Source organism: Trematomus bernacchii, unplaced genomic scaffold (genome assembly GCF_902827165.1).
Source record: "Trematomus bernacchii unplaced genomic scaffold, fTreBer1.1, whole genome shotgun sequence".
Taxonomy (NCBI): domain Eukaryota; kingdom Metazoa; phylum Chordata; class Actinopteri; order Perciformes; family Nototheniidae; genus Trematomus; species Trematomus bernacchii.
In genome coordinates, this window is record NW_022987564.1 from 13304392 (window position 1) to 13329710 (window position 25319).

Here is a 25319-nt window from a genome sequence, read left to right on the forward strand (position 1 = left end):
TAAATATATTCTATATCTTAATTAAAATTGCAGCATTTAACTGGCATTTCCTTCATTGCATTTGCTAATACCACAAGAACTGATCGTGCAATTTTCAGCAAGTTGTTTTAAAAAAAGGAAACCAGTACTATATGTTCATAAAGAAGAGAAAATAAGAGAAAATAAAAACTATCCTACACAAAATAGCAATAAAATAAAAGCGCCATAATAATATCATCATAATAGACAATGGAACTGTCACCAGCACAAATTAATCCAAAAATAGTGAGTTTCTAAAAAACATTGTACACAACGAGTAACAGGGTGCAGGTTGTCATTTCTCATATAGATTGTCTTGTGACTAAGCTGCGAGTTGGACAGAGAACCTTTCTGTACATGAAGAACCTGCAGTGTGGTGTCACATCTCAGTCGACCATCAGCACCCACAAACAGTTCCACTCAAATCAGTTTTTGAAAAAATAAAATGATGCATTAGCTCGGCCTGAAGGCTGGTACAGCTGGTAGTTTGGATCTTTAGAGGAGTAGTTTTCCATTTGGGAAATCATTTGCAGTATGATGAGAACTTTGACTCCACGTTAAATATGAAGCCAGTTAGCTTAGCTTAGCATTACGACTGAACACAGGGGTAAGCAGCTTGCCTGGCTCTGTCTGAAGGGTGAAAAAGAATGAAAAAACAAGAATACTATCACCATCTCTGTGAATAACTAGGATTGTTTCATCCAAAGTGAAGTGAAAAAAATCCAACTCATAATATAAGGAATATAAGGTATAAGGAAATTGGGTGAAAATGCTCATTTATATACATTTTATGAAACATGTTATTACCTTTAGACAGAGCCAGGCTAGATACTTGCCCATGTCCTTCTTAGCTAACTGATTTACTGCACAAACAGTATTGATATTTAAACTGAATTTTCCGTCAGAAAGTGCATTTTCGCAAGTTTCCCAAAATGCAGAACTACTCCATAAATGGTTCAGGAGGCAATTGTTCTCCGGCATGAGTTTGAATTGATGATTGACAGAAGAAAAACTGTACTAACCTGAAACTAGCAGAGTAAAAAGCTACCCATAGCACTGTCAGTGAGGGATGGAAAAATGACCTGATCATAGAAAGCCTCAACAACACTGGGTGAAAATGTGTCTCAACACAAACCCACAGTGGAGACGTCAAACTCTGCTTTCACTCTCTGCTGTGACTTATCGAACCAAACGGCATCGAATCATAAAAGCAGCCACCTTCTGCACTTCAAGCAGATAACAGTCGACAAACAGCAGCCAGTCTGAGCATCCTCTCAAGGGAAAGAAAAAGGTCGAGCAGTCAGGAGAAACTTCCTATTTGTAGGCTATGAACACCCGTGTACACACTCATACACACAACTTTGAAATGGTTTTCGACTAAACTAGAGAACATACTATAAAAACAACAAACATAGCACTTGGTAGCCAATTTCTTGACTTCATTTCAAAGTGAAAAAAGGCATAATCTGTGTCTATGTGGAGGAAATTCTGTCAAAGAAGTGCATTTTATCTCCTAACTACGCTATAAGTGAACGGTTTGATGGGCAGGTGGTAATGGACAATATTACTTTGATCGTGGGTTTTTAAATAAGTGTGGAAGGAGAATATGATGACACCACAACCAAGCAGGCCTCTGTGAGTGAGACAAAGTGCACACACCATCAACACTAGCATAAAATAGTTTTACTGAAACACGTCGGCCCAACAGCTCTACCTAGTGTGGAGGAGCCCCTGCACCGGAGCTCCACATATCAAAGTCACACTCATATATGCAAACAGATCCACTGAGAATCAACACATTGCTTGTTTTTAGGGATACCTAGCAAAGTCTATGCAAATATAGTCGTATGTACATACACGTGGTTGAAGCTGAAAAGCTATTTCACTTTGTCGCCAACTGAAGCGGTAGAAATATAGAAAATGTCTTTCTCCTTTTCACCTTTTGAAGAGCTGAGGAGAGCTAGAGAGAGCTAAAGAGGACATCAAAGCTTTTGTATAAGGAGTGATTTTTTTTATACAAAGTCAGAATTCCTACATCTGGACAACTAAAGGACCTTCAAAACAAGTTTTTTTTTTCTCCAAATACCAACAGATAAAGAACACCTGGACTGAAAGACCCAAAGACTTTCCCTACCTACAAAAAGAGAGGCTCCAAGAACTCCTACTATGCATTTAACAGGATGGCATCTATTCCTGGTGATAAGCCGGGCGGCTGGCTGGATTTCTGGTGCAACAACTTCCATCCTGGAGAGGAGAGGAGGTGAGAGGACGGGAGGTGAGAGGGGGGGGGGGGGGGGGGGGGGGGGGGCAGCCCGTCTGAGGAGAGTGACGGCCACGTCTGAAAAGCATCATCAGTTTCTAGTTCTCGTGTCCTCGACAGTGATCTTTCGTCAGTCACTGCATCGTGTGCGAGAGGCATTTGGCATTTGTTGTTGTCGAGGAGAGGGGGGAGTTGGCACTCTGGCAAGCTGCTCTCTGTCCCCCCTGTGGCTCGGGCCTGCCATGGGGGATGAGGTCCAAAATGTGGCAGCGTAAAGAAGAGTGATAAATCTTCACCGGGAACTCCTTGGTCTGTTTGCTCAGTGCCAGATCGATGCTCAGTCCTCAACACGTGTCCAGATGAAGTTCTATCCAAAAGTGCAGTTAGGAGGTGACTAATGGAAGGATGGACGGCACACGATCCGAGCGACGTTGGCGTTCAAAGAGCGAGAAGCGGCGAGTCGTACAAGTCCCATAATGACCACACGCCACCGTGAACAATGTCTATGTAAATACATGAAGGTGAAACCATGTGAGAGATTCATGTTTGTATGGTTTTGTCAGATTGCAACAAAAAAAAAGTTCAACACCTCATTTTCTACCAAAACAAATGACTATACGAAGTCCATTCAAGCAAGAAGTCTTTAAAAACCTACCGTCCGTTCTTCACGGATCGACACGGGACATCCAGCTGAGCTCAGAGGCTCCTCACTCAGAGGACTTTTAGATGTTTGAAATGGTTTTTTGGCAAAGACGCAGCTGAGCTGTATAATTTTGGACAGAGGCAGGTGTGTGATGATAGTGTCACATGGCAGTGAGGTGGGGGCAGTGGGGGTGTAAAGGGTGTGTGTGTGTGTGTGTGTGTGTGTGTGTGTGTGTGTGTGTGTGTGTGTGTGTGTGTGTGTGTGTCACCAGAACTCCACTGTGGGTGCGGAGCGGCTCTATGTGACCCAGGTGTCTAATCTCATGCGCTTGATGTTTCCTCCCTCCTGATCCGGTTCGTTCGACGCCCTGAGGAGCTCCGCCGAGGGGCTGAAGTCGGGGCGTCCGCCGGGACCCCCGCCCCCTGTAGCACCGGCCGCGCTGCCCCCCCCTCCTCCTCCTCCTCCTCCACCAGCTGCCCCGTTGTCGTCGCGGTCGCTGCCTTCGAAGGAGCTGGCGTTGCTGCTGATGCTGTCGGCGGGCGAGCGGCCGGTCGGCGGCTCCAGGCACAGCAGGGAGCCCGGGTACTGGGGGGGGGGCGCTCAGGATGCCCCCCCCTGAGGTGGAGGACTGCGTGGATGAAGACGGAGGGGGGCAGGGGGTTCTGCGGTCCCGCCCCGGGGACACAGGCTCCGACTTGATGCTCACACAGGAGTTGGTGTTGACGGTCAGCATGGCGCCTTGAGGTATGTGCGTCACCGGCCTGAGAGGGGGGGGGGGGGCACAGTGAGAGGGGGAGGGACAAAGGCGAGAAAACAAAACATTCAAATGATTAGCTACTTTACAAAAAGGCGTACAAAGAAACTGGAAGGTCAACGTGTCGAGACAAAAACTCCAAAAACAAGGCACAGCACCAACAGGGAGAAGCAACACTATATTCATCAATAATCAATTCCGAGCCTTCAAAGCAGAATAAACCCCCCCCCCCCCCCACTGGTAAACAAAAGATCAACACAACAGCCCGGGAAGCGTGAAATGATTGGTGTGACAGGGTGGGTCGCAGTGAGGCAGCTATGATGTGAAGAAAAGACAGATGATAGTCAGAGAAATAAAAGCGGGTTAGAGAACGCGGTGAAACCGGAACTACGTCTCATTTCCTGTTTGACTGCAGAGGACATGCTTGGGGGGGGGGGGGGGGGGGCAGCCAGAAGCGAACAGACAGACAGGAAAAAGGAAGTGTGATACAGTACCGGCCCAACCACTCGTCTCTACCCAAGAGCAGGTTGGACGGAGAGCCAACACTGTGGGGAGAAAACAAGATGAGCCCAAACCAAAGGGAGAGGTGGATTAGAAGGCATGTGTGGAGAGAAGGGTGACACATTATTGCACATTATTACAGCAATAATGTTATTAATGTCTTCAGAAACAATAAAAAACCCTAATCTGCTGAGTTTATGTGACGAGGAAAATCTTGTTTTCTGATCTACAAACTCAGGAATAAATGTGGTAATACAGGACAGTGATGTATTTTGAAATGTATGTTTTTTTTTTTTTTACAGAGGCCCTTAAAAAAATGCATTCAAGAGCTCTAAGGTAAGGCCTACATTAAGTTACATTTGTTATAAGGAATAGGGACCCAAGGACCCCATATAATAAAAACTCAAACAGAAATGTGCAGCAGAAAGGAACAAAGAGGGAACAAAGAAGGAACAAGTCAGCAAACGTATTGAAGCTTTGACTTAGTTTTATATTTGCATTGGTTCTAATTCTGGATTTCAATACTTGTTATGTTTTTTCCTTTCGTATGCATTTTGTAATTTTCTCCATTTTATGTTTTTGACTGCTGGGCTTTAACTCTTGCATGCGTTTGGTCCTCAGAGGCCACCGTATTTGTGTTTGCTCCAGGCTGTGGCAGAATATAGGAGGGGAACTATTGTCTGTTTAATTTCTCAAAATCAGAAACTTGATTTTTGTGTCTAATGTACCAGTAGAAGAAAAACGTATTACTTATATCATTATATCATATTTAATTAACTTTTGCTGTAGTGTTACAATTGTATAATTGCATATGCTGGCTGTAGAAAATAAACATTTAAAACGTTTTTTTTTTTGAACAACTACTTCCTGCTAGTTAAATAAAATTAAGAAATATATTGTGTTTCATTCTATGAGTGATACTCATTTTCTATACAGCAAATACTTGTAATATGTACTAACTGAAGTATCGTAATGAAAATGTATCTTCACCTTATTTTGTGAGCTAAATTAAAACCAGCCTTTATATTTCTTTAGGCTAAACAAGTTGATGTTAAAGGCCACTTATGTATTTTCTTAATCACAAAGTATGGCCTTAACATTCACTGTGTGTCGTTTGGTTTGGATAGAAGCCCTTTAAAGGCAAAGTGGATTACACCCCCCCCCCCCCAGAGATAAGGTCATGCCATTTCACACACGCACACACTAGCAGTGGCTGTTCACCTCAGATTGGCAGCCAGACTGGACACCTGGCTGCACAGATCGCTCTGTTTGTCCACGCCCCACATGCTGCGGACGAGAGAGAGACACACTTCAAGATCTGCTGTTCACGCTGCAGGAGACACAACTGGAGCCTGCTCAGTGCTCGTCACGCCTAAACCGGAGCCTGCTCAGTGCTCGTCACGCCTAAACTGGATATCAAATCTTAACAAGTCCTCTGATTTCACACAGAAGCTTCTCAGTTTTCTTTTTTGTAATAGTGTGGTTTCTGTTTTTATGTCTGTGAAGCCCTTTGTAACCTTGTTTAGAACGTGCTTACTAAATAAATATTCGTATTAAATCTTGATTTGAGATATAAATGAATCTTATATAAAACGGTGAAAAAAATAGGTGAAGGTTTTCTATCAAGGGTGTTTACAGTACATAACACAAATTGCGTTCCATGTAGGTAATACTTGTGACTTGTCTTTGCACGTCATTCTTCACTGGCAGAACGCAACTTGCTTTTTGGTATAGTTTCATAAAGCTCTATTCCATATTTTAAGTAAATAATAACATAATTTATAACAAAAGGTATGCACACATCCAGGCAACATACTGTAAAATAATAAACTGCGGGGTACATAGGAGCTAAAGAAAGGGTTAAATGCTTAATAGATCTAATAAGAAATCCATTCTGCAGTTACTAATGTCACTAACAAAGGATCTTTGTTGTACCGCTCAAGTGCATCAACTCCAGCGAACCTGAATAGGAGATATTCAGATTGATGTTATGAAGAGGCTGAGATGGTGAGATGCTGGTGAGAGGTCAATTCACTAAAGAGGAATGTGAATTGCTGGCGTATAAAAAGGTCATGGTATGGAGATCATGCAAGCTGACAGCGAAGGTCAGTAGTAAAGTATTATGAGGGTTGTCAGGAGACAGAGCTTTTACACCATAAATATGTCAGCCGCCGCCACCACCACCTTCCCTGAGGCGGGACGCGAGTGTCGGAGCAGTTTTGAGGAAACTGATTTAAATTCAAGAAGCAGCGCGGTGGAGAAAATGAAGAAAATACTTACACCAAGTTGCTGAGGGAGGCAAGACTTAGTTGCTGCTGTTGTTGTTGCTGTAGCTGCTGCTGTTGCTGTTGTTGCTGGGAAACAACCTGCTGCTGTTGCCATGACGACACACTGGTGGGCAGCAAGCCGCCAGGTGACGCCAGAGCGTGTAGAGCAGTGATGTCTGCGCTGGTCAGCTGGTACTCTGACAGGGGATACAAAAATAAAAATCACAACAAAGTTCACATCTAATATTTAATTTCTTAGGTTTCAAAATGTGATTTGATTCACTTTTAATGAACTATGGAGGTAAATTAACACATGTATGCGGAACATTTCCTGTGTCAGGAATATATGTTAACACACAATGAGCCCAGTCAGAAGGATATAGTCAAACTCATTTACTTAAGTCTATTTAAAAAAGGGCTCTGTAGAAAGAATCAAAAGTGACATTGACTGAAAAGTTCCATTATATTCAGATTTGAAAAGACTTTGACAAAGAACTAAGACTAAATAACAAACTAGCCGACAGAATAGCTACTTCAGCCTGTTGCTTTTCCCCTTAACTAAGAGGATATTTGAGCTGCTGTGTTCAGTTCACCTGTGTTGTATGCGGTGGGCATGGCGGAGAAGGGCAGACCCTGAGCCAGCAGGCTGGGCGTTGCCACGGAGACCACGGGCGTGCTGAGGCTCTGAGCGGCCTGCACTCCTGCTGCCAGCCGCTGGGCGTTCTGACGGAGGAAGACACCGACATGTTAGTCACAGCGGAGCAACGGCCTGTGTTGCCTCATGCTGAAAGACTCACTTTAGTAAAGTACATTCTGACATGCTGGGAATGACAATGTGTTTATGGCTTCATAAGTAAATCTCAGTCAGGAGGATTTACTGTCCGCAGGTTCTTCATGTCATGCATCCAAGAAAAGTTTCTTTATTTGGATTACGCCATAAATCATATAACATTAAGGCAGTTTGTTCAACCATCAGATATAATTATCTAAGAGTTTCTAAGGATTTTTTAAAGTGCAATGTATGCCTTTATTCATTAGCGACAGTTAAGGATGACAGAAGATTAGAAAAAAAGAGACACTAACCATGGAAATTGTGCTTTATAGATAATGTATTAAATTAAGGCCACGATGTGGGTTACATTTTTTACTTCAGACTTTAAATTAAATACCTAATGCTTCGAATTACATAATTTAATGTGACATTTTGTGAAAGTGTCATTCACTACTTACTCACACTAACTTAATTTCTAAATAATTTTTCACAAGAACTGTGTAGGTTTTTCATCAAGTATTGGGACTATATAATACGATTGGGTTCTGCAACAAACAATTATTTACATTATCAATAATACTCTCATTATTTGAATGATACATAAAGTCATTGCTTAACCTAAGAATTCCAGAAATACAATTCTTCAATCTGCTATACTTTACAAAGTGTACATGCAACATTTTATATTCTACTTTGAGATTGACAACATTTCAGAATGCATTACACAGTCCCACAGTAAACTATAAATGTATGCAGAATAAAACAGGAACTGATTGTTGTTATTTTTTAACTATTGTGACCCAAGTCTTAAACATTGAAACTGAATGAGCAGCAAGTATCCTGTTTCTCCAGTGGATGTCACTACAGGCCTTTCAGTTTGCTGCCTGGGTGCTTTCTGAACACGCCAGCTGCTTGCTTAGTGTTTGAACATCAAGATTGTACTTGTTGACAAATGCAGCATTTCTCAAACACAGGGGCAACAGATATGCTGCTGAATGTGTGAAACTGCTCACATGAGGTCGTATCATCATGTATCTGCACTGACAGACACACATCTCTGAGTCTTAGTCTGGGTCAAATCAATTACACCACACATGAAAGGAAACTGAACAAATAAAGATGTGCATACAGAAAAGCAAAAGAGGCCATAATTCAGCTCTGAAATGATTCTTCAGACTACTGAGACCTTGTGAATGCAGATGATCCTGAGAGGAAACATTGGATACATTTACAGTGAGAGGGAGAGGGGGGAGGGGGAGGGAGGGGAGATACACCAGAGAGATGGGCCAGATTCAATTAACTCCCTTTGTGAAGAGGTGAGGAGGGGAGGCAGGGTGAGGGTGATGACAATGAATCACTATCCTCTGGAAATGAGATTCTTGCCTGTCAACTTTGAGTGGAATAGTAAAAAAGGGAGGGGGGTGGGGGGGGTCACCTGACAATCAGCACGAGCAGCAGAAAGCAGAAGCCATCGTCCCTCAGAGTAAATGTTAAGATGATTTTAAAGGATAACACACTTCCTCGATTAATATGTTTTAACAACATTTCTCAATAAGGTCTCTGCTGTTCAACTTTTAAATGTTCATGCTTTTTAACTCAGGCTGCAACTGACACTTATATCATTGTTTCAATAATCTGCGGTTTCTTCTTGATAATTTGTTTGGTCTTCAAAATGTTGATCGCAGATAATCAAAGCTGAGGCGAGCCATTTAAATGTCTTGCCTTAAAGGAAACCCAAAATGATTCAGTTTATTATGAGATGAAACGGGACATTTCTCCAATCGAGATGTTTTTAATAGAATTGTAATTATCAAAATAGTTGCCGATTAACTTTAAGTTGATCTACTTATTGACTGCTCCTAACAACACTTATCATTTGATTTAAAACAAATGCAACTATATATATTAGGAGCCACAGAATCCTAAAGTATGAAACACTTTAAGCTTTCCATATGAAAGACATGACTCCTATGTGACATGCTGTTAATGTAACGGCAGTGGGTTTTTTCTAATTGACTCTAATTTCAATGGAAGGTGAAAATGAGCGTCGGCGCCGGGGAACATGCTCCGTGGCGCTTCGTACCACAATGCCAAGTGAACAGACACCCATGCTTCGAAGTGATATCGTACCATGAAGTAAATGGGCCGGGCTCAAACAGATGAGATCACTCGGAACATTCTGCTCGAGCAAGGATAACTCATGTTTCTAGATTATCACTGCGAAGATCATGATCCTAACCACACAACCATGAACCTCATGCAGTCAGGTGGGAATGACAAGTTGAAGACTATCCCAAAACAAATGTCAGTGGAGCAAGACCAAAACAATGAGAAAGTCTACATCGTAACCATGCTCATAATGTGCAAACAGCCGATGGCCATCGACTCATGCGAGTGACTGACGCGAATCACCTCGTTTACCAACTCCAGCTCCTCCTCTGTCTGCAAGGGTAACAGAGACAGTTTGATTCATTTCTATAACTAAGGGTAAAGAGAGCAATTTGAAAAGAAATACACATAACATTTTTACTAACAGATTACTTTTACGTTACCTTTTAAGTAATTCAAAGTATGCTAATTGTAACAGTTATTGTGTAGGACCTGAGATCAGAAGGTGCCCTATCACCTCGCCTCCATCATTAGGAGGATATTAAAGAGTTGACAAAAGATCCATTTAGTCACTTCTGCAGCTTTTGGTCGTATCACAAGATCTTCTTAGACAGTTTTCTCCTGTTGCCAAGATCAGAAATAAGTAATGAAATGGTTTGAGGTTATGTGCTGCGCTGGTAGAGTGGGTTTATCAGAGCCTTTTGGCTGGAGAAGGGCAGAGCTGAGACTGAATACAAAGGTTGCAGGCCCTTAAACCAAAACAAAGTTCTGAGAGCAACTGCAGGTGATATTTATCCGTTGGTTTGACCCAATCCACACATGAAAAGTATACAGATATTAGAGGTTTAAAGTACACACAAAAAATGGTAGTGGTCAAACTGCTGAGGAAGATTGCGTGATACAATCAAGAGCTCCTTTCCAAATGGACCGTGTGAGTTGAAGATGTCAGTAGACGTGGGTGCATGTTTAGCTGATAAGGTTCTGAGGAATCTTATCAGTGTCAGTGGGAGTTGGCTGATTCATCTGAGACTTGGCCTTGTAAATTGTTATATTATAATATAAATATATCAATTCCCAATGTTTTTGTAGAGTTTCCATTTCATTTATTGGCCAGTGAAGATGTGCTTCTCTGAAGTTAATACAAATAACTTCTAGGGTTTCAAGCGTCAGGGTTCTTTTTATTTGAAAGACCCTCACTATTTATGATCCCAGGTAACTACATGTGTGAACAGAAAGGTATAAAGAGACATCTTCTTATTGTATAAAGGACCAGTTCAGGCTGGTTGAGCTCACCATCTGCATGAGGCTCTTCCCGCCCTGCGAGGTGATGACTCGGAGGTCTGGCTTGCGGCTGTTGACCATCTGGGGGCTCGGAGGTGGGGGTGGCGACTTGGTCGGAACTACTTTCCCCAGACTGTTGCCGTTGGAAACGGTGAGGAGGCCTGGGGAGGCCCTGGCACTGGTGTATCCATTAGCTGCGGGTGGAAAGAGGTGCGAATGGACAGGAATCAATAGGAAAATCAAACAGGTGAATGCGAGCAGCGGGGTACGCCACTCAGACTCTAAATATTCCTCCACAGCTTTCTCTCCCGACTGTTGTCCTGTTCTGAGACGCTCTCACGTATACACATTTCACAGACTGAATAAGACTTATAAAAAGGCAAACATCACCTCATCCAGAGTCAAATTGAATTTAAGTAATAATGTTGTACGTTTTATTATAGTACATTTCTGTTCAGCATGCAGTATCAAAATGGACTAGCCTATGACCCATTGTTTAAAGTGTTGCAATATTTATATATTTTTGATGGGTATCTATGGTAACTAACCAGGAAAAATGCATTTAGTTCAGCTTTGCATTAAAATCATTCAAAGGGGGAAAGTCTTGTTTGTAATGTCAACATTTCTTCAAAAAATACATGTGATTTGGGAGCCCTTTAGAACATTTGACCACACACAAACATTTAAAGAAAGAATTAGGAAAAATTAAAAGACTATGATGTCCTATAATGTTAAAAAGTGATAGTAAAGCTGCTGGGAATCCCATGCATGTCTTTTGAGGTTACAGGTGGCCTCCCTGTTCACTCCAAGGCACACACACAGATGGTGCAGAGGAGGAGAGGAAGGCTGGCATTAATCATCGAATGCAGACCAGATACCTGAGGAACTCTTGACGGTCACAAATAAGGATTAAACAGACTCAGGATCTGAACAAACGCAGCAGTAGAGTAGTAGAGGACTCACGGACGGGACTTGGGCATCCTCCATTTGAATTATTCAGATCGCCTCCAAGAAGAGCACCTTTCGAATAAGGAAAAAGAGGATGTGAATAAACACCCAAAACAACACCAGAAGGTTTCACATGTTCTGAAATATAGTCCATAATAATGTGATATTTAACAACACTACACACTGGAGATTGTGCCAAGCCCACCTACAATATACACTTTTTAGATACTTATTTTTCTTTTAATCAAATTTTCATCCTTAAAATATATTTTTCTCTAGTTCTTTCTTACTTTCAAAAAATGATTCTTTATCACACATTAACCCGGCATTTCACAGATTGTGAACCTCTTGAATTTGTCTTGCCCAGATAAGACGAAAACACGATCACGAAATCGATGAATTAATTTAAAACATTATTTAAAAAAAGAAGAAGCTGTGCAGCAAATACAATTTTGATTTAGGAAACTTTACTTTATGAATGAAGCTACAAATGTATCGTTTGCTTCATATTGAGGTTTCTTTTAAACCTCAATATGAAGGATTTGTTTTGGGTGACGACGTCATAATATTTGACTGGAGACATGATAAGCTTTTCAAAAACCAGAAATAGAAACTTCAAATGTAAAAAGACAGTCGAACAGTGCAGAGGAATGTGATCCCCGTCCTGACGAACTGATCAGATCTGTACATGAAATGATAACAAATAAGGGATGACGCCTGGTAACAACAGATGCAACATGAACGTGAACGTCTTCACCCTCTGTTTCTGCCGGAGTTTATAAATCTACTGAGGACACTCACCTGCACTGGCTGGTCGCTGTGGCAACCCAGGAGACACCGTGTTTCTCTGGAGAGCCGGTTGCTGTGGCGACAGGAGGTGGGTATCCGTGAGCGATGATGATGTTACATAGGAGGTAGTTACCAGCGCGTTGCCAGGGTTACTGAACTGCAGTGTGCTCTGATTGGACGCCTGCACTGTGACTGGCATGGAGAAGGTCTGGGACGGAGCGGTGGACTGCTGCAAAGCCGGGAGGGGAGAAGCTCACTTTTACTCTTCATCGCACAGAAAACTGCTCACGGCCTCATCGCCACTTTTCAGAAATCATACTTTCACAAATACAGTATACACAACATCTTTGATTAGCTTAAATATTCTTAAAAAGCGATCTTTCCACTGGGTTCTATTACAGGTAAGCGACACATTTGAATATATTTTAGTTTTAACTCAGCAAAGCAGATGGTTTAGCATGTACTGGTGTGACCAAAGCATCATTACATAATTTAATCAAATTTAGTTACCTGATAAATTCACAATGTATACACCTGAAGGGCCAAGTAACACTTTAAAGGGGCCATATTATGCTCGAAGGAGGTTCTTCAAAGGAAGTACAGCATGAATTTAAGGCCACCAGGGTACTTTGATATAAGTGAGAGATATGTGTGAGTTTCGTCAGCGTATAATATTTAGTTAAGGTTTTCAGGACAGAAGCAGTACACATAGGGCCGGAAAGAACTAACAAACTGTTAGTCCAAATAACAAAAAGCTGAAGTGAAGTTTCAAGAGAGTATTAGTTAGAATTCCTTTCAAATAATTCCATCTCCTCAACTGCTTGAAATGTGCTTTATTAACATGAACCAGATATGATAGTGACTGATCATACAGCTGTTATCTCTTGTGCTGATCTGAAGTTTCTAGCTCTCTGTAAAAGACCCGGTGATAAAAAGTGTGAAACAACCGGTTAGAGGAACTTCACCCCAGTAGCCGTTTCCTGTAGGCGCTTGAGCAAAACACAGAATAATAACAAAGAAGTGTTTTTATTCCACAGTCCAGAGAGAAGCAGAATAGTCTTTATAGTATACTAGATGACTCACCCCGTAGCGCTTGAAGAGGACATCCAGGTCCTCTGTGGTCTTACGGTACTTGTCATCATTCAGGGGACTCTGGTCGATCGAGTCTTCACCATCCAGCTCTGGGCTGTCACACCCGTTGAAGCCTTTCTTCCTCAAAGTCTATCAAAAAGAAAGTTAGGGTAGAATAAAATCAGCTGCTTGACACTCCAATACAAGTTCAATTCTGATGCCTATATTTATATAAATGTTGATTAAATATGTAAGTGAGACATTAGCAACACTACCTGAGGAGGAGCCTTGTTTAATTCTACATTTGCATTGTCAAATATCATGGTCCTGGTGTTTCTCATACAAGAATTGTAGTTTTAATTTAACCAGATTATGTGGAAAAGTGTGTTCTTGTGTAAAAGCTACAAGGAGGAACTAAGGAGTTTTATTAAAGTGGCAATAGACATTATGAAGTACATTTTGATTGCACAATGTAGTTGATAAGTGTTCAAATGTTGTACTTGACTTACTGCCTTCCACTTTTAAAAAGGGGGAATTTGTTAACTTCTATAAAGGATGATTGGTATCTTATTTCTCTTTAAGGCTAAGGTCTGTTTTTACACATTTTTAGATGACCGAAAAACTCAAGCAAGTTTGCGACTCGTACACCAACGCTGCTGCTTTGATTCGTTTACCTCGATAATGTCGGCATTGGTCCGGCTCTCGTGAGGCTCGTTGTACTCGGTGTATTTGAGCAGGACCTTGTCCATGTCAGTGCTGGCATACTGGAACAGCTTGTTCGCGTGGTTGAAGATGATCAGAGCGATCTCGCAGTCACACAACACACTCAGCTCGTAGGCCTTCTTCATCAAGCCAAACTTTCGCTTTGTGAATGTCACCTGGGAGAAAAGAGCAGAGAAAGATGGGGAGGGGGAAACGGGACGTTGTTTGAGTACACACGCTTTAATAAAAACTAAGAAAACTCACTGAAGGTCAGAAATTCAGGTAAACAACCTGACTTTTGCTGTGTAGAACTTTCTCACTTGATCCATTCACTCACATGTTCTACTATTTCTAAGGTCTCAATGTTTCCCTTTCTAAGGGTTAACACGCTGTTGAGATAAAAAATAATGAATATTCTTGGGTTTGATGTAATCCACACAAAAAGAGGTTTACACTTGCAAATCAAAATGAAATTCACAGTTCAGGAGAATATGTTGATGCTATGCGAGTAATGTTTCAGCTGCCTAGTAATGAAAAATATGATCACATAACATATATCCAATAAATGGTATTGTTGGTTCTCTTGGGCTTTCAGAACTATGACTGCACCAGCAGAGGCAGTTTTCAGCCTCAGTAATGAAGCATTCTTGTTTTTGTTATTGCCTTTTATGACTCATAACTATCAGCACAACAGTGCAATAACTAGGGATGCTCCGATTGCCAATTTTGGGGCCGACAGTGAAGAATAAATATATTTATAACTAGTTTAGCTTGTTCCAGAGGTAGATAAAATAGCTACGTGTGTTAGGTCTAACTCTTAATGTGTGTTTTGCTCCGCTCACCGGTCCGTCACAGCGGGTGGAGCTGCAGGATTTCTGCTTCACACACACGTTGCATACCGCTATTTTATTGTCTTTTTCGGACACCTTAAAATACTGCCAGACTGGTGAAGCCATTTTCGCGAGCTTGTTTTGCCGCGCAGAGAAAAGTGTCATGTATTTTACGTCATGTGATCGGCTCTCCTGATCGGCATTTATAGAGAGCACCGATCGATCGGCAGAGAGTGGATATCGGCGGCCGATCGATCGGAGCATCCCTAGCAATCAGACTGTGGTTTTCAAGCAATAACCAGTCACCGATTCAATTCACTGCGAGTACAAACATGAATATGCATTGAAAGGAAGGGCTGTTCATTTCGACATTTGTTTATTTAAGTTGTTGCCCATATTCTATAATGTTGCGCTGAATTATTTGATATAAAAACCAGAGGATTGATGTACTTCGATGTTAAGGATAGAGTAGAGAACTACATTGTAGCACAATTTGAAAAAACGTATAAAACGTAACGATGAATGGGAATACATTTATTTTCAGAGTACATGTCAAAAGCACAGAGGACATGGTGACAAGAGTTTGGGAATTAAATGTTTGATTAATTGTTTCACACAGATTAAGATGTTTTATAAAAGTTTGATTTGAAAAATGATCAAAAAGTGATTTGATTATATTTCAGTGAAATATGCATACAATGCCGCACACTATTTGTCTAAGTAGTAGATTTTGTTTAATCTAAAAACAGCTACCGGATCTGTCAGAGTTTGATATCACAGCTGGGAAGAGTTCACAAAAACAGTGATAACAGGAATAAAAATCCCCTGAAAATACCAAATTAACATTTTTGTTTGATTACTCATCGAACTGGGAAAACAAGAAAGACGCTGGTTAGGGAGGAAAACAAGAGCCACGGTGACGGAGCTGCTGTGATTGTTGATCCAAGTGCAGCATTTTACAAATATGGGCTGCTTGGCAGGAAGGCAGAAATAGAGAAAGAGACATGACGCATGGCAGTGTGCTTGGGTTTTGAAAATACAAAAATGTAACACGTGGAGGACTGAGAAAAATCAGTCAAAAATATTCTGTGGTGTGATGAAAGCAGAACACAAACTCATCCAACAGCACCGTCCCTACTGTGAAGCGGGGGGCCAGCCTTATGCAGGGCAGACTTGTGAGGAGAAAGGAAACAACAAATGGAGCTGAAAATTGTTGAGGCCATCATGCTGAAGAGCAACTGAGACCTTTCACTGCAGCTAATGTGTATATTTGAATGGGACAATGATACAAGCATAAAGCCAGATCAACAATAGAGCAGCTTGAGAATCAGAAAACTCATTTAGTAAATCTGCAAATGATTTCCAACTGCTGAGTTCCCAAATCTGCCTGGCAAAAATCACAGTGTGACTTCAGTAACTGCACGATGTATCATCTGTGATATGAATATGTTGATACTCAAGTTTCTTTTAATCACTGAGCCTTTTCATAAGTATAAAGATCATCTTTTCCAATATATTTGAATGATAAATGCTTAAAAATGGTGTTGAATAATATTCCGAAAAACAATTTAAAATCAGTTCTGCTTGGGTAATACCACTTTTAGTTATAAAAACACTTCAAATAAAACGCTGGATTTTTAACTCAGCCACAGAAAAGAGTAACGTAACTTCGTTAAGACTCACCTGCTTGTTCCTTTCGTCTGTGATCCGTTGGATCTGAATCTTTTTCCTACCCATGATGCTTTGCAGTCGTGGACACAAATGTCAGTGAAGTGGAGAAACGCCTCTCAGAGGGTGCGAGAGGAAGTGCAGTCTTCTACCGCTTACTTCAGCCCAAAAGCACTCAGACACAGTCATGCATCCGAGGACACGTGCACACACATTTCCCTGGCCAGGTGTGGGGAAGCAGCTGTCGACTCGAGAGTGAAGAGTGTGATGAAGAGATGTGTGATGTTGAGAAGTGAAGGTCCTCAGTTCATCGTTTGGTTAACAAGGAAAAAAGTGACAAACTCCCCTGCAGCTGCTGCGGTGAGAGGGGGGGGCGCTGCTCTCCTGCAAGAGACAGAGATACGGTTACTCAAATATCACACGAACATCAAAATCAAGACATGTGACGGAAATAGTTCAATGAGATCAGTTCATAAAGGTCGTGCATTTAGAAATAAAGAAATAATTTCATGTGAGAAAAAAAAAGAAGAATGTATATAATAACAAAGAAGACAGCAATGATGTCTTATTATTATAGCGGGGGGGTCACAGGCACACATCATGGCTTCTGTCTAACCAACACTTCATTCTTAAGAAGCAACAACCATGATATAGTGAGAGGTTTTTTGTTTATTTACATTAAAGGGTTTATGATTTAATCTCAAGCTTTGCTATGTTGTTACTCGGTCTTCAAGGTGACTGTCAGGAGAGGTTTGTGTTGCATATCTCTCTATAGTACATTTCAGCAGGTAAAGCAGCGGAGGAGATGGATGATTCCTACACATTACAATAAAAAGAGGTGGATATATGCATGTAGAAACACAAACCCTATCCAAGGCAGTATTATGAACTAATTAATCATCGACAGTTAACAGCTCCTGAGTCCAAAATCTGTGGACGACTGTATTTCATTTCCAACTACAAATTTGAGTGTCCATCCACTCATCAATGAATCATAAGCTCTTGCCATTTATTATTGTTCTATCTTTGTAATGGCTTAATGATTGATTGAGTAGATAGATAATAGATTAGTGAATCGTAAAAAACTTGAGTCATCAGGATGTACAAGCAAAAGGTCAGCATGTTTTCTACACGCAGGGTGCATTAGCCCCTGTAGGGCCATTCAGTAACAACACTACACAAACAAAGAAAAGCCCATTATTCTAGGAGGAAATATCAGTGAAACGGACTCAGTATAGACAACCTAAGAGCTTTAAGATGAATTATAATTGATTAAATGTGAAAGTCAAGGCTGCTTTAGAAGGCTCTATATTAAATCATGTTTTAAAGATTATTTACATACAGAAGAATATTATAAGAAACAATCTCATTCATGTGTGTTCATGGCATGTGTTGGGTGTCAGTCCAACATATGTAAGGCATCAGAGGCATATTGAACACAGGCTGAATCTGTGGTACTCTTTATATTGGCCATACTTTGAACGCAAATGTCTGTGAGTCATGAATAAAAAAATGATGAACAAGAGTGAATAAGAAGCCTTGACAACGTGTGTGTGAGTTACAGAGATATGTGAGACTAAAGAAGCTGATCAGTGTCCTGGTCATGTTGCAGCTGCTGGAGTCAAAGGGTTAATTGTTTCCAAAGTGATATTCCTTCATGAATGTCTGCAGGTGTAACCAGCTGTGCGGCATCAATGCATCATTAATGGTGGAGTGGATCCAGATTTATAAATCTTTATACAGCAGTGTACAACAGTTTCCCTTTACTTAGTCGTGTCAACATGACATCATTATATATTGCAGACTATGCATTTGATTGCATCTAGAATTAGAAATTATACTTAATCTTCATAACGAATCCAAATGAACTAAACAGTAATGTAGCTGCACATATCCTTCCTCTAAAATATGTCTACAACCTAAATGAAGTTTACGGTTGCACTGCACAGTTAATCATATCACAGTTCTAGCTTCATCAGTTAATTAAACTTGCTCAGGTGTGATGCTGATGCTTTGCATTGAAGGTGGCCGCTCTGCTACATTAAATCAAGCGCTCCCTGGAGATGATAGGAATGGTCGATTAATCGGTAGTTAATTAGAAGATTAACAGAAAAGTAATTGGCAGCTATTTTAATGATTGATTAAAAAAATCTTTTTTCAACCAGAAATGCCCAACATGACATTTCTAGCTATTCTGATTTGAAGATAACTCTTTGGGCTCTGGTATATAAAATGTGCCTTTGTCACTATTGTTCACATTCCCATAGGTTAATTGAGTATGAAGATATCGTTTTTTCTTCTTAACTGTCTGAACCTTTCCCCCATTGTGTCTGTCCTCTATCAGAATCAGGTTATTGACCATTAGTGTATTGATCTATAAAGAAAGTGCTTTGGTGTTTTTGTTGCATTAAAAAAAGGAAATATAAAAAAGAGGGTATGCAAGAGTCGAGAAAATAGAAATACTAGACCAAAAATACAAATAAATACTACTATAACAAAAGTGTACAACACAAATGTAATATGTATAATATAAGTGATTTATTTACAGTCTAGAGAGCTATATATATATATATATATATATATATATATATATATATATATATATATATATATATATATATATATATATATATATATTCAGAACGACATACTGTACATAGCTGAAGTTAACTCGGGAGAATATGCCGAACCATAGCAGTCCAAGATGATTGATACTTTTGATTGTAATTTTTGTTACACATTTGTTTTGCTATTATGTATGCGTTTGTATAAATTCCCCAATGAAGGAACTGGTTTGGTGTTACACCAGCTCTGGAGTAGAAATCAAGACGGTAGGGCTCAAGATTCTAGTCTCCATGCTGTAGTGAAAAGTGGAAACAAAACAAGCCTTTACGTTACTAAATACATTAGCTTCCTTGAAATCCATTCTCCTTGCTACACAAAGGCTCAGGCGTGTTAAGTTTTCCCTTCAGTCTTAACCCTCCATGACCATGCTCTCCTGTGGGATTGTTGTCAGGCCAGACGGAAAAATTGAATACTCCAGTGGAGAGCACACAGGGCCTCCACAGACCACATTTCAACACTTCAGAGCACCAGCTCGAGAGTTAATCAGAAATTGTAATAAAATCCAACATATAATGTTCAACTCTGAAAATCTCAGTGTCATTCTATCAGTGCCATGTATTACGTTAACAGTATTATATGAAACTTCAACCTTCTGTATCAGCCATATTTTTAGCAATCCATTTTCACTTTCCTGCTTACTAACTAGTTTTTAAAAGATGTTACTATCAGAAGACAATTAATTCTTCAAATGAATCAGCTGTGAAAAGAATGACCCACAATAAATACAGTTAATTTCTCTGTCATTATTAAAAACAATACATTTTTACTATCACTATTCATTCAGTCACCACAGCAATCCCTGGTCTCCTGTTACAGAGGTGAAAGGTATTCCAATGATTTCTATTAAGTGAATTATACATATTTAAATTTGACAAAAAGCGAGCATTGCTATTGAACGCTATATTGGCAGATATTCTGATTAAGGTATAAAAATGTGATCAATTGATAAATAGAAAAATAAGCAGAAACTTTTTTTATGATCGAATTTGGCCTACTTTTTTTACGCATTTTAAGGTTCCAGCATCTAGGATTTGCTCTCTTTGTTGTTTATGAAAGCAAACTGAATAACTTTTGTGACTTTTCGTCAGACTAAACAAAACATTTAAGGACGTCACTTTGGGCAATGCTCTCATATTTATTTTATTTTTTATTTCATGGTCAAAACTAGTTAAAATATATTGTTATAGAAATGTGACTGATGTTATCATGCCTCAGAGCTCAATGTGATGTTTTAAAAAAGTCTTGTGTTGTTAAGATAACAAGGGGCGATTTTGTTGCAGCTGGCATTGAGATAAGCATCATACGAACATTCATTATACAAACAATTACCACGGATTACGTCATGTAAACCCAAACTTATTAATTTAACAGTGGGAAAAGCAGCAAATCATACAGGCTGGATAAATGACTTCAAAAGGTTATTGCATTTTTCAGTCGTTGACTAATTGTTGCATAATGGCTTCGATTAGCTCATATTAGCTACTGCACAATTTTCTGAATACGAGTATGTTCAGTAGGAAATCACTGCTGTAAAAGGACATACTAGGCCAATGTATTGGATAACATGATCATGTCAAAAAGAACATTTTTATTCAAATGTTATAAGTTTATATAAGTAACAGTGACAACAGCCCTAAGCAAAAAACACAACTTAAAAGTGTTTGAATCCCACTAAATGATGTCCGCTGTCAAACAACATACACAGACTAGCAATTACTTCCGGACAGCCTCACACAATACTCCAAAGACTGAATCATGTATGATGTGGTTTGTGCTGCGCCTTCATGGAGATTTTCATACATTATAAATATCTGTATTCACAGCGGCTCTGGACGTCATCATTCATTAGTGCAGCACTAAGGCACCAACTCTGAACAATTCGCACAACAAGACATGTAGAAATAACCCACTGCGAGAAGGGAAAATTATTAAAACTTCTCTTCCCTGCTGATTTGAGTAACTTTACCACTGTCAAGCTAGAATATTATCTTTGATTAGCCGAGGATTGAGCAGAACGGGGCAACACTGCAAGGCTTCTGTCTAGCCTCCATCTCCCTGCCTGCCCTCTGCATGGCTGCCCCCTCATTACTGTAATTGACACGTTCTTCCCTCCTCGTCCCCCTTAAGGCGCTGATGGCTCAATTAGGAGCTGGCCGGAGGACTGATTGAACGCCAAGATAATGAGGTCGCCGCTTCGCTAAAACTGAGCCCTGCATCCGGCCAGCCAAGCTCGCTCTGTGACATACGGAGAGCCATTGAAGCCGAATAAGACAGCTTAAAAGTCAATCTAAAAAAGACAATAGATAGAAGTGTATAATAGCAGAAAATGAATGCCTTTTGCTTGGACAAGGTTTGCCTCGTTTTATTAAAAGGGCATACATTTGGTCACTCTTTTACCAAAGTGAGCCACGCACATGTTATTGGAATCATCCAAGTGATGGTTATGCAACCCTTGACATTTCTTCTGATGAAGGAGGGCGCAATCAAGCTCAGGGTAGGCATCTGTCTGTTTTGGAGCAGTGTAATTAGTGGCTATGACCTTTAGCGGATTATGCACTGGCCAATGAAATGTGCCAAAGCCCTGAGATAAGTGGTTGGAGCCTCAAACATGACTTGCAGTGGAGTTTGGCCATCCACATCCCTCAGACTGGGCTTTAGGACGGCCTTAATGGCTCAATCTCCACTCCCCAAAGATGGAGAGCGTTGATTTGCACTCGCATATTCTCGTGACTCTGCAGCAACCTTTCACCTGACAATAAAAAGTAACATGTAGTGATGAAAGATTAATGTATTTATGTCACCTTTAACAATTACACGAACAAGACATGTGACTATCAGTACATTTGCTGATAATTGTTTTGAACGATTTGTCTTCAATGTCAGAAAATTAGGAAACATGTCCACTGTAATGTATAGGTGGCCTCTTCAAATTAAATCGGTCCAAAACTAAATTAGTTTACTATCAATCAAAAAGGCGCAAATTCTCGAATTCAGGTAGCTGAAATCATAAAATGTTTGCATGAAAAATCTCCTATTTATCAAAAAGGTTGGACTACATTTCAACCAAATTAAAGAGTAAAGGCCCTGACACACCAGGCCGAAATCAGCCGTTTTCGTTAGTCGGACGACGAAGCGTGCCTTGTTGCCCAAACTCAATTTGGTGTGTCCCGCACCGTCGGCCGTGACACGCCTTATTTGGCCTTTCATGGCCGACCTCAACACGGCCGATTCAACATGTTGAATCGGCCGTGCGTCGGCCACAGGCAGTCGGACAAAGAAATCACTCTGATTGGCTGTTCAGCTAGCGAATCAGTGCATGAGAAGCGAAACGGTTGCTTGAGAATGTCTTCCACAAGCAACACTCCAATGGCTGATAGCTCCAGTACCGCACGAAACATGTTTTCGATGGACGAGAGTGAAAATGGAACGCACACGCTATTTGTAGTTTGTTTAGATCACGCAGTCTGTTCTTCTTCTCTGTCTTCCGGTTGTTGCCTGTTTTGAATGAAGAATACACACTACCGCCGCCTGCTGGTAAGGAGAGTTATTGCCACTCACGCATGCGCAGTTCGTACGTGCTCGGCTGAAGTCTTTGCGGTGTGTTCCAGTGCGACACATGGCCAAGACGCAGGAGAACACGGCGACGCAACAGTCGGCGTCGGCGAGTTCTCTGGTGACTGCTTGGTGTGTCAGGGCCTTAACCAACACTACATTTCAGATGCACATGCCACCTACTACGATTAAAGCTGCCACTTTTTTCAGACAGATCGTTATTTGAACCATTACAAAAAAAAATAGTTTTACTAACGTACAGTATTCTTAGTTCTGTGTAACAAGTTCACTGCCATCAAAAAACACTACCTCAAAGCATAGTACCTAGTTAAACTATTTAATAAGAACATATTTTCATGTATTACTTGACTCCTCATGTCTTGCTATAAAACAACCTCTAGCAGACAAATCAATACAACTCCTCCAATGAAAGCCCCAAGGTCTTACTGTCCCTTCCACTTAACAGAATAAAAAGGATATAGAAAGTAAATCACCCAGGATTATGCTTGAGTAGTTGAGAATATCAATAACAACTTTTTAGGCAGAAGTATTTCACCCCACACAGAGGACTGAAACTTGGAATAAAAGATGTTGCCTTTGCATTTACTGTTTAATACAGCACATTCAGATGCTGCTGAGGACTTTGAGAAACCTTTGGTTGATTTAATCCTGTTCATTTTGGCCACCACTACTGGCTTTGTCAGCTTAAAATCATACCCATAGGAAGTGCAAGTTTCAATAACGCTGTTATTTCAAGGATTTTAATAAAATACTTCTGTTGATAATATTGTAGCAAGGTCTTTGGGCAGCCAAGTTGTTGATCCTGCTGTGAGGCAAACACAGAAATGTGAATCTTTTTGATATGGAGAACTTGGCTTTGACTTAAAAAAAAAAAAGGATTCAGCAGCAAATCCAAAACACTTACTCGATACAATATACCTGCTGCTGATGGAGAACTGATTGCTGAAATGTGTCATCCACAACAATCAATCACTGTGACTGTACTACCTTCAGATGTTGATATCAGTCAAAACCACAGCTGCTTATGTCCATTGTACTGAATACATAGATCCCCATGCTCAAATCGTCACTTGTGTCCTACATTTACTAGGATTCCTCTTATGGTACATGTAATACAGTCAGACTTACAGTAAATAAAGCCATGCAAATGCCCTTTAGCCAACAGCATTGCTGCCTGGCATTATTAATATCAGTCTACACAATCTTACATAAGCACTCCACACAAACAAACTTAAACGTATCAAGAAAGTATCATTTTTCTTGAGGCTGTTGTTAAAAGGAATCTGGAAAAATGCAGCTGAATGAGCAGCTTTTAACAAAAAGCCGATAAAGTATGTGTCTGTTTTCATCTTAATGCCATGAAACTACTGACCATGCTAGATCTGATATACGAGGTCCACATGAGGTTAGTTTTTTGTAGAGAGTGAGCAGGACTCATGGCTACAAAAACTATGACAGATGGAGACTGAGTGAGTAGGCCCACTGACGACAGACAGACAGGTACCATACTGGCTCTAATGTGACAGGTTGGAAGCCAATACCACTATCATATCCTGATTTTTAACAAACCAAATAGGCTTACCCTCGTTTGAGTCACCACAGCCGGGGATGATTCACAGAGCAAAGGACGAGCTACTCTAAACAGGCCATTTCACAATGTTCAAGTTACGAGTCGACCGACAGCCATTACCTTCCTCTCCATATAACTCGACTATGCAAGCTGTAGCACGCACTACTTTAAAATCACATTACGTACATTTAGTACTGAAAAACTGACTATTCCTATATGTTATATAAACCAATACAGTGATTCTTAGGATAATTACTTTGCTTTATTTAAATTATAAAGCTAGCAGGTCAGCTTCTGTGCGAGGAGAAAAGACGCAGGAAGGAAATGTATCACTCCACTTACCCTGAAATATTGCTGATAAAAACTCGAAAATAGGCCAGTCAACACGTGCTCCTAATGTCTTAAGGTCTTAATTACGAAGCAGTAATTAATTACGCTGAGGTGACGTCTCTATGTATAGGAATCCGCGGCATTGTATTCCATTTAATGTTGAAGTAACTATACTGTCCACCCGGGCGATACAGCGAACCCAGTGTACGATCGACGTCATTGAAATTAGCCCGTGATTGACCCGTCGGTAATCCAATAAGAAGCTGACGTGCGAGCCTTTCGTCCAATCAGAGCGCAGTTTCGCAAAAGTGGGCTGGTCTTTGCGAGAGGACATGACGGAGGTGACGGCCATGTTCTGCAATAGTGGTTGTATCCCTCCGCTTCAGTATTTACCTTTTGCATGATTTTGCATGTGGGGAAAATGTCACTGTAGCCCCACTGTGCCCTGCCTGCTTTCCATAAGACAGCCCGCTAGGCCATTTGTTTGTCACGTCTGTTACCACAACAGCCTTGTAAAACGGTGGATAACCGTCCGTAAAGGCCTGTTGGGGTAGTTAAAGAGACTAATGTTGAGTGTTGGGAAGCGTAAATAGTCTAGATTGTTCTCC

General features: G+C 40.6%; 1 protein-coding gene across 1 annotated transcript; it reads right to left on the reverse strand.

The window, feature by feature from the left end:
- Positions 1-3124: 3124 nt before the first annotated feature.
- LOC117477860 (myocyte-specific enhancer factor 2D homolog) lies at positions 3125-24909 on the reverse strand. Its single transcript, XM_034124647.1, is given in 13 exon segments — positions 3125-3513; positions 3515-3682; positions 4170-4220; positions 5398-5463; positions 6457-6640; positions 7037-7166; positions 10618-10799; positions 11569-11625; positions 12355-12571; positions 13426-13563; positions 14088-14291; positions 16629-16997; positions 24724-24909. Coding segments are annotated over 12 exon segments (1746 nt in total). The 5' UTR covers positions 16683-16997; positions 24724-24909; the 3' UTR covers positions 3125-3218.
- Between the last annotated feature and the right edge of the window lie 410 nt (positions 24910-25319).